The sequence below is a fragment of the Homarus americanus genome, unplaced genomic scaffold, assembly GCF_018991925.1.
Source record: "Homarus americanus isolate GMGI-L3 unplaced genomic scaffold, GMGI_Hamer_2.0 scaffold32583, whole genome shotgun sequence".
In the NCBI taxonomy this organism is placed as follows: Eukaryota; Metazoa; Arthropoda; class Malacostraca; order Decapoda; family Nephropidae; genus Homarus; species Homarus americanus.
The window spans coordinates 10,694,931-10,706,073 of NW_024713129.1; the positions used below are offsets into that span (position 1 = coordinate 10,694,931).

Here is an 11,143-nt window from a genome sequence, read left to right on the forward strand (position 1 = left end):
GGGGATGGATATTTTCCTTCAATATGATGTAAGCTTATGATTGTCCTGTCTTGCATGTGAGCATCTTAAACACAAACACATGTACATACCTGTATCTCAAATTTCAATGTTTATGCTATTCAATTAAGTTTTTAACAGCAATATTAAAGAATAAACAAACATAATTATTTTTACTGTGCAAACATCTCGACCTTTTCACTGCATGGTGGTCGAGACAAAATACGGGAGGGCGTCGAAGGGAATTCTCGACCGCCAGGATGACCACGGCACCACGAGACGCAGCCACCGCCGGGAGGGCATTGAGGGACGTTGGCCAACCTCCCACAGTGGGTGCAGCGTGGAGTCCACCCACAAAGGTGCAGCCTTGCTGTGCAGTAAACCCCTGTTATTCACGGGGGTTAGGTTCCAAGGAATGGCATGACTGGCAAAACCACGTATAGCAATTAATACTACTTTAGTGCACTACTGTATACCTATACGAAACAACCGACCAGCTGCAGCAGCACTCATTCCTTCTTTTAACTTATCGAATAATTAAACTTATCTTTGTCAGGGTCATCACCGATTTCTGCCTTTTACATTTCACACAGAAACACTTACCGGTAAGTTTTGAGAGTACAACACGAGATGCTGCGTGGGGTGACTCGTTGTGCTGCGGGAAAAGGCTTGCAAGCTAGCCACCATAGCCACCATCAACTTACTGTGAATCGTTGAAATCACAAACCTGCGAATGGCAAGGGTCTACTGTACTCATCTGATGTATCACCTGACTGTGGAAGGGACAAGGGAGCTTGACACTGTGTTACTGGGCTGTGCAGAAGTAGAAGGGACAGGGGAGCTTGACACTGTGTTACTGGGCTGTGCAGAAGTAGAAGGGACAGGGGAGCTTGACACTGTGTCACTGGGCTGTGCAGAAGTGGAGAGGGTGTTTGCAGGTGGCTCAAGATTTCTGGGGGAGGAGGTCCAAAATATTTCAGAAGTGCATTTGAAACAATAAACAATAGGGCTGTACGACCATTATACATTACATGATAACAAAGCAGTTGACACTTGACAGTTAAACCCTGTAAAATGACAAACTCAGCAATAAAAAATAAAAACTCGGTAATAATAGCCTATGCCATGGCATATAGCCTGTAACATAATAATAAAAAATCACAATTTTAAAAACATCAAATTTTAAAGGAATATAGATACCCAACAAACAGTAAATGATTATCAAAATACACGTATCTCATGCCTACCTCTGTCTTTGGCTTGCTTTTCCTCTTCCTCTTTTCTTCTCTTTCTCCCCTGGGCACCAGAGAGCTTAGGTTATTTTTGATACACTGGACATGAGTGCCAATTTTATTTTTTCTATTCGGGTTTATATCCTAAGACAGAAACACAAATTAAATTAATCGGGTTTGTTAATGGCAGTGCACTCTTTCTACCACTTACAGGTTGACAACCCTTTATTCGAAATTCCGAAAACCGAAAAGCTCTGAAAACCGAAAGTTTTTTTGTGGAGTATTTTTTTTTTTTTTTACACAGGGAATAGTCCACCCAGGCATAGATCATTGACCCACATCGGGGCCTGGGGGGCGAAAATGTAATGGTAATACTAATTATAATAATAATAATAATTATTCATAGTAAATAAAAATTTTAATAAAAAATACACCAAAATAAAATAATAATAATAACAATAATAATAAGAAGAAAATATAATAATAAAATTAATAATAATAATAACAATAATACTGTATTAATAAAATAATAATAATAATAAAGAAATACAAGAATGAAAAAAGATAAAAAGTGAGAAACACGACCTACTGTAGACCAATGAATTATTATTATTATTATATTTTCGCCTCCAAGGCCCCAATATGGGTCAGTGACTTGTGCCCGGGTGGGCTGATACACGAGTATATATACAAAAAAAAAAAAAAAAATCTGAAAACCGAAAAATTCCGAAATCCGAAATGCCTATGGCCCCAAGGATTTCGGATAAGGGATTGTCAACCTGTACCTTATTTTGCCATCTATATTACATTAGCCCACGATTATTTTTCTGTATATCACTACTTAATCCATTCCCTAATGATTAAACTTTGTATCTATTACAGTTAAGAAATTTAATGTTACCCACTAAATTATAAATTAGCATCAAAATAAAATACATTATACTGACAAGTGATGCACACAAGGGCTAAGTCTGGCCCTGTCTGAACCAGTGTTGCCAGGTCTCAACCAACATTTTTGTGTTGATTCAAGCGCAATTAATAATTTTCTTTTTTTCCTTGCATCGTTTGATGCTCCCAATGGATCAATGGTGCCTTTAGCATTCGCCTATAAGGCCTATACCTAGGGCCGGCCCTGCACTCTACAAATATTCTAGTCTTACACCACTTACTCACTATACAAAACCCATGGTACCTTCTGGTAATGTACTAAATATACTGTATATTTCATTAATTTTTGTGCTACGTGCTGCATTACAGTAATTAGGTACTAATTTACAGTAGTTAGGTACTTACTGGTAATACAGATGCATGTGGGGAGGGACACCGGCACTCACTGGTAATACAGACACCAGCTACAATTCAGTAAGTCCCGAGAGAATGGAATGTTTGGGTTGTCATACAGAAAGGTGAACCCAACACTAGAAGACCCACACATGAAATTTCTGCCCCTGTGAAATGCAACAGCAACTATTTTCAGCTTATAAACTGACTGCTGCAGATTTTTACCATCCAACCTGTAACTACTGCAACACTGGACAGGTCATTCTTTAATTTACAAAGACTGAAAACATGGTTGTGCAGTATAGAACTATGAGGAACATTGGTTATCAGGTTTGGCTTTAATGGCAAAGAGCAAAGACAAACTCAGCCTAGATGATGCTCCTGTAATACTGCTGTATGTCATATACGAGGTGTGATTCAAAAGTTCCCGGACTGGCTCCATAAAATCGTTACTTTTCAAGATATTACAGTGAAACTTTAGTCACTCTTAAAATATTCTTCCGAGGCCTCAATGTAGCACTGAATCCCCTCCTCCCACTTCTGGAAGTCCTTGTTGGTGAGGCTGGAGAACACCTTCTGTGATGTGTCCTGGATCTCCATTCTGTCCATGATCATCTTCCCCTTGAGGTTCAACTTGAACTTGGGGAAACAGCAAAAAAGTCACAGGGGGCCCAATCTGGAGAGTATGGAGGGTGGGGGAGCCACTGGGATGCCTTGCTTCGCCAGAAAATCATTCACAAATGAAAGGTCCATCCGCTCGTCAATCTCACGGGTGGTCCCTTTATGCTCTTCGTGGACAAGTTGGTAATTTTTCTGGACATTTTCACCACTTCTTTCAGTGGAAGGCCGCCCAAAACAAAGCTCATTTTCAAAGGCGGTGAACCCTTCTTTGAAACACTTGAGCCCTGGACATTGCTTCATCTTTGTAAGCTTCCTTGATTATTTCATGGGTTTCTGCACCAACTTTTCCCAGTCTGAAGCAAAATCTGAGGGCACAGCATTGCTCAATACTTCCCTCCATGGCCAGTTGGTGACACAGATTCCTGCCAAATCGATGCAGTAAACAACTTATACCCAAGGTGCACCAGGAGAGACTCAACAATCTGATGCTATTAAGCACCGAGTCAGACATTTCAAGAGAACTTCCATTGACATTGTGATACGTTTATTTGCTAGAAAAAAATCACGAAGTGTATTTGTAAATGAATGTACTGTATACGTTTTCTTTGAATGGAATAAATAATGTGTAAATGTGTCACTATTACTGGATTTTATTGTTTCTATTGACCTTGGATATTACCTATATTTATTTTCAGTTGTCAGCAGCCCCCCCCCCCCACTGCTAGGTGTCGCCCAGGGCCCCCCAACCCCTTAATCCGGCTCTGCTACTTGTATATAAACATGTTTGGGAGCCACGGTGCAGTTTAATAAGGTTACAATAAAACTAACACTTGAATGAACACACCACCACCCTCAGCTAAGAATTCAAACAAATGAACTGAATGGCAGGGGCAATTGGCGGGCCCACCAAAACATTAGCGGGCAACCGGAAAAATTACAAGCTGCTGCCATTCAATGGGAGGTTTGCCGGGTAGTTGAATTTTCGTCCACTTTACCATCTGACTGCACTGTCCTTTAGGAGGTTTGTCGGGTAAAAGAATTTATGAAAACAGTACCATTTATTGGGAGTTGTATGTTAGAATGCTGGATATGGGAGCTTCAACCTGTATTATAAAGCAAGGTACAGTTTATTGCTATTTCATACTTAATGCAAGAAAATCACTGTAGGTGTGCGTGATCCAAGTATATGCTGATAACCACAAGGAAACAAGAAAACACGAAGTTCCCAAGCGCTTTCGTGTAATTCACAGACTAAGGAGAAATACTTGACAAGACTAATATAAGACCTACACAACTATGAGAAAAACATTACCTACTGATAATGAAAGTTGGTAGACTTAAACTAAGGTGCATGTTTACATTACCTATAACTGAAGCAATCTTCGATCCACAGCCCAGCACCACACTGCAATTTTTTTTCTTCAAATTATTAAAGCTATCTTGGTTAAACCAGATGTAAATTAATAAAGCTATATTTGTTTGATCAGAAGTAAATTATTAAGGTTATTTTGGTTAGATCATATCTACTATCTGTTAGGCATATCCCAAGTACTGTATATTTATTGAGGTCTTACTTGAATCTGTACAACACAATGGTTCTTTTGCAAGCTAACCTCAGCCCAGCACAAACCTGCTCCTCTCTGGTCTTCAAGAATTAAATTCTTCTCTGGCAAACAGAACATAGTACTGTACAATTGTATGTAATAACATAACAATGATCTTGTGGACTACAATAAAAATTTTATATATACAGTATATATATATATATATATATATATATATATATATATATATATATATATATATATATATATATATATATATATATATATATATATATATATATATATATATATATATATATATATATATATATATATATATATATATATATATATATATATATATATATATATATATATATATATATATATATATATATATATATATATATATATATATATATATATATATATATATTAAACTCCCTAAAATTAATTAACTATAAAGACTGATCAATACTGAACAATTTATACAGTTGTTATATTTACTGTAGTTGTTTTGTATTTTGTACACTTTCAAAGGTTTTTCTCGTTGATGAAACTGAAAACCATTTCTTTTCTTTTAGATACACTGTAAAGTACATATGACACATTCTTTTATGAGTGTAAAGTATTCATGACATATTTTCTTAACACATACTACTCATAAAAGTAAAATAAGAGACCACTGTTTACAAGTGCAGACTGATATTCCTTACACAAAGGAAATATACAATAATCATTACAGTGCTAACTCCTTCCAACAGCTGCACTTGGGCAAATGGAGACTGACACACTGTAAAAAAACAACACATTTAAAAATCAACTCAAATATCAACCATCAGCAAGATTAAGAATAATACTATTCCCTGAGATAACAGTGACTCTTAGCTGATCCAAGTAAATAACTACCAATGAAAATTCTAATGACCTAAGATTCCATATGAATACAGTAAAACCTCGATTAACCGACCACATATGGGGGGAAGGGACCGACGGATAATCCAAAAGTCAGTTAATAGTACATAAAGTCTACGGATATAAAACATACATTTTCAAAGTACCTTTCCCTAACCTACCTAATTTAAGTCCTTCTATTCATTTGCCATTCATATTTCAATAGAATTTGCTTTAAAACATTAACAACTTTAGTAAATAAATATGAACCAGCACAGAAACCGTGAATAAAAAATGGAAAAGTCAAAGAATAGCCTATATGTCATCACAAATATTGTGACCAAGTCCCAGGTTGCTGATCTGACTTTCTGCCTCATTTACACACAATTGCAGGGTCTCAATTGTTTCTCTTACTATTGACAACACAACGTACATACAGGTACATTGTTTCTCACTTTTTTTTTTAATTTTTGCATTTTTTTATGGTTCTTTATTATTATTATTATTATCATTATCATTATCATTATTAATATTATTCCATTATCGCCCCCCAGGCCCCGATGTGGGTCAGTGATCTGTGCCCGGGTGGATTAATCCCCGGAAAAAAAAAAATTAGGGGTTCGGGATTGACGGTTAATCCGAAAGTTTGTTAATCGAGGTTTTACTGTAATTCACAATCCTTTGAAAATACACCTGTGGAGGATACAGTACAGTCTGTCCTTTGATACTTAAGTACACCTACTATTACACAGCCATTCACCTATTTTTCAACCTTCAACTACAGTCTCTCCCCGACTTACGACGGGATTCCTTCCCGACGACCAGGTCGTAAGTCGAAAAGGCGAAAATAATGCATAGAAATTCTAAAATGGGTGTCTCTTTTTCTTCTCAGCACCACGAGAACTCTCACTTTTATGCTTGCCAGCCATTTTAAAGGGAATTACAAACGAAAATATGTCAGTACACAGCGCGATCACTAACGTCGGTACTAGAAAATACATAATTTGAAAAATATTTTATACGACCACGGCCGCCCGTCGTATGTCCGGGTTGTCGTAAGTAGAGGAGTACCTGTATCTGACTAGTCCAATAAACCATTTTTAAATGAAAGCCTTATTTACATAAAATATGTAAATTTGAAGTTATCATCTAAGTGCTCATGCAACAAAATCATGCACTTAGGATGGGTGCGAGCAAATACCCGGTACTTGGTAACTGGTTAGTTATGTAGCTGGCTACTAGATGGCACAAGTAGGCAGCCTTCAGCTCTTGACTGTCTTATGCTTAACCTGACCTGGGTCACTGCAGAATTTTGTGTAGTTTGTGATATATCCCTTCACAATGACAAGTGATAATTTGTTGCTACAGTCTCACAAATGACCATAACAGAAGTGCACCAGACAGTCTTTGTAGCTGAATAGTAGATATTTTCATTATCTGGTATCTGGCTGGATATCTGGATAGTAATTAAAAGTTTCAACTGAATAAATATAAAAATTTAAATAAGGAGACTATAAATGAAAATGAGTAATGCAAGGACTCACTCAGGACTGAGTTGGACTCTGGTTGTTTAAATTTTCTCTCAAAGGTTATAACATAATACTATTGTTTAAGAACTTTTAGGGCTTCTAAGTGAAAAATAAGTCACTACACACTTACAGGTGTTGAAGCAAGTAGCAGTGACACTACTGTCTTCATCAGCCTACATTTGAAGATAGCTAAACAACCAAAAACATTTTTTGATTCTTTATGCAAAAAACATTTGTCTTTGGTAGAGTTAACTATTTTCCAATTTGGAAAATACAAAATGTAGGATTCATATAAAGAATAAAGTACAGGTGTATATACAATGCAGTACTGTATAATGATTATAATAGGAGTGGAAGAAGACTTTTATAGTCTTAAGGTAAGTTACAGAGGGACCGAGAGTGAGCCAAGTCAAACAGGTAACACGTGGAACATAACTTTTAAAAATGTTGATGGATGAGGCAATGTATTGTATTTCTTGTGAACTAGGATGCTTCATAGACAAAAATATAAATATGAAGGGAGGAATGGCATGTAAGTGCAGGTGTAGGCAGGCAGTTTAAATATTTATAGAGAAATCAACACAAACTATAATGTCCGGCCATATTTTTTATATACCCGTACTGTAATACTGTCTGGTACAGTACCTGGCTGGGAAGCAAAATTCACAATTTGACGCATCCTGTGGCCAGAATATGAGGAAATGTGTAATGTTTAATACTGAACAGAAAAATTAAATTACAAAAAGAATGGAAAGTTGTGTCCCTAAGGCTCAGACTTGATGTGAGTAAAATCTAGGAAAACAACTGCAGTAAATACTTTTAACATGAAGGCAATCTTTCATAAATTTTGTGCTGCTGTAGAATTTTTCAAGACATAGGTGTATATAAAGCACCAAGAAATTCAACAATTCAGCATGTGTAGTTAGGGTTTTTTTTTTTTTTTTTTTTTTAAGGAAGGAGGGGTTAAGTTTGCTCAATATGTGGGGTAATGGATGTGGGGAGGCAGTACCAAATTGATAACTATTTCATATGAGATCATAAGTCACTAAAAATGTCTTTCTTATACTTGACATTGCATATTTGTTTATAAAAAAAAATACTGTACTGCAATGGGTAATACAGTGAACCCTCGAAGATCCGGACTAAAAGGGGGGACCATCTGTCCGGAAAAGCCGATTGTCTGGATTTTCCGGCTATTAATAAATGGTATAAGAAACACCAAAAATACAGTACAGGAGGCCCCCCTGTTGTGTGTGTGTGTGTGTCTACACATACACACAAAACATACAAACAATAATGGGAAAATACTCACAAATAATCAGAAACAAATTTATTAAAATGTGAGTCTACTGTCAAATTTGTGCTCTTTTACTTTATTAATAGAGAACAAATTTGAGGGTATACTGTCACATTTTTAATAAATTTGTTTCTGATTATTTGTGAGGGGATTTTCGAATTATTATTTATTTGTAAGTGTTTTGTGTGCGTGTCTACACACACACACACACATATTTACAATACAGGTAAAGGAAATTCCTTGAGCAGAAATGAAGCGTACCTATACGAGTGGAGCACAGAAGAGGAAAAGAGCTGCAGAGGAAGAGAAAATTAGCAAACTTCCAAAGTTATCAGCTTGGTTCACCCTTGGTGCAACAGCTACTGCTCCTCTGGACACAGCATCAACACCTACGTCCACTTCTGCAAGCGCTTCTACATCCAATCTTTCAGTTCCAGACACACCATTATCTACTGCTGCTGCTGGGAAGGTTCCGCAAGAAGAAATACACGAATCCGTAACGGCAAAGGAGAATGTGATTCACCTTCTGACAGATCCAGGACTAGGGAACACTAAGCATGCTAGTACAGTGGATTACCGGATTTGCAATGGGCCGGCATCATGTCACAATGATGATTGTGACCTTTCAAACTCCCGTTGAGTGTATGATGGAAGAGAAAGAACGCAGACAAGGTATTTTTCAAAAACAGTATTCAAATGTGAACTGCAGAATGGCGAGTCTATAAAATGCGGATGGCTGCTCCATTCACCATCTCAAGGTTGTTTGTACTGCTTTGCATGTCGCCTATTGTCCAAGAAAGAATCCCCCTTTGCTACATCAGGATTCAATGATTGGAAACACAGCAATCTTATTGTAGAACACGAAAATGGAGAAGAACACCACAGGTGCATGATGGCATATTCAATTTGGCAGAAAGAAACCGAGTGTGTGGATTCTGCATTGCTCAAACATCATCGTTCAAAGCAGGAGTACGACACGTGTGGTTTCTGTCATCCGCTTTCTTGCCTCCAGAGGTTTGGTATTTCGTGAGAATCAAACTGTTGGGTCGACAAAAAAACGGAAACTTTCTAGGTATTCTAGAACTGTTGAGTGAATTTGACCCTTTTTTGGAAGAGCATCTCAAAGTGTAAGGAAATGCTGGAAAGGGGAACCCATCGTATTTATCGGCAAACATTTGTGAAGAATTTATTGAATTAATGGGACAACGTGTACTTTGTGCTATTCTGGAAGAAATAAAAAAGTCAAAGTACTATTCAATATGTGTTGATTCCACTCCGGACATCTCGCACATTGATCAACTGACATTTACTGTCCGGTACATTCGTGGATATGAGCCTGTGGAGCGTTTTCTCAAGTTCATCCCCATCTTTTTTCATGGAGCGAAGAATCTAGCAGACATTGTTGTAGATTTCCTGAACGAGAACAACATACCGTTATCAAACTGCCTAGGTCAGTCTTATGACTGCCTCAAATATGTCTGGACGCTACACTGGATTGCAAGCACGGATCCGTGAACTGAATGAACTCACCATCTACTGTATGTCCCTTGTGCTGGACACAGTCTGAACTTGGTGGGAGTAAAAGCGGCATAGTGTGGTCCACAGATTGTCTCCGTCTTTGACTTTGTTCAGCGTTTGTATTCCTTTTTCTCGGCCTCCACACATTGTTGGAATGTTCTGATGTCATCTTTGGGAAAGGATCATGTTGTGGTCAAGCGTCTGTCTGATACAAGATGGTCGGCACATTTTGATGCTGTCACTGCTCTGCATGGAGGTTTCGAGAAAATTCAAGATGCACTGAATGCTCTATCAGCTGACACTGACCAGGAAGTGAACACAAGGCATGATGCAGAAAGATTGAGCAAGAAAATGGAGAAGCTGGAGACTATCTTTCAGACAATTCTTTGGAATGACAGTCTCGAAAGAGTGAACAAAACAAGTAAGGCTCTGCAATCAAAAGATGTGGACATACTTGTAGCTGTGAATCATCTCAAGTCTCTGAAAACGTATCTTCAGGAAATTAGAGACAAATTCAGTGAATATGAACTGAAGGCCAAGAGTAGGTGTCTAGATTCAGATTATAGCGATGCAAACAAGAGTGAACGAAAGCAAAGTGTACTTCTTACTAGATATGATGGATCAGCGGAAAAGATACTTCTGCACAAAAGTGAAAAATTTAAAGTGGAAACATTCCTCCCTATTCTGGACTCTCTGAACTCTGACCTGACAAAACGTGCAGAAGCCTACCAATGGATTGGAAATCTGTTTTCCTTCTTTGGTCAATTGAAAACAATTGATTCTGATGAGCTAAACAAAAAGTGTGAAAAATTGGCCAATGTGTACCACAAAGACCTTGATTATGGTGAACTTCTAAATGAATGCAAGCAGCTCAAGCACTACATGGACCACGATGAAGAATGTGAGACTCCCCCTGCAGTGTACAGTAAATTCATTTCAGATAACTTGATATCTGTGTTTCTCAATGTTGAAATCGCACTCAGAGTGTTCATGTGCATGATGGTGACCAACTGTAGGGGGGGGGAACGCTCATTTTTCAAGATTGAAACTAACAAGAATCAGCTTCGCAGCACAATGGGACAGCAGCGTTTGAACTAGCTTTCACTCATGTGCATGGAAAATGACATCCTGAAGAACGTTGACTTTCAACCAATTATAAAACAATCCTCTGCAAATTTTTTTTCGCAACTAATTATATGTTTAAATGTTTGTATTCAACGTTTGTGTTGA

General features: G+C 37.5%; 1 protein-coding gene across 1 annotated transcript; it reads left to right on the plus strand.

Annotated features, from left to right (window-relative positions):
- The first annotated feature begins 10,075 nt into the window (after positions 1-10,075).
- On the plus strand, positions 10,076-11,011 carry LOC121870117. Its single transcript, XM_042371887.1, has one exon. It carries the CDS (start codon positions 10,076-10,078, stop codon positions 11,009-11,011), a length of 936 nt encoding a protein of 311 aa, XP_042227821.1.
- Positions 11,012-11,143: the final 132 nt, after the last annotated feature.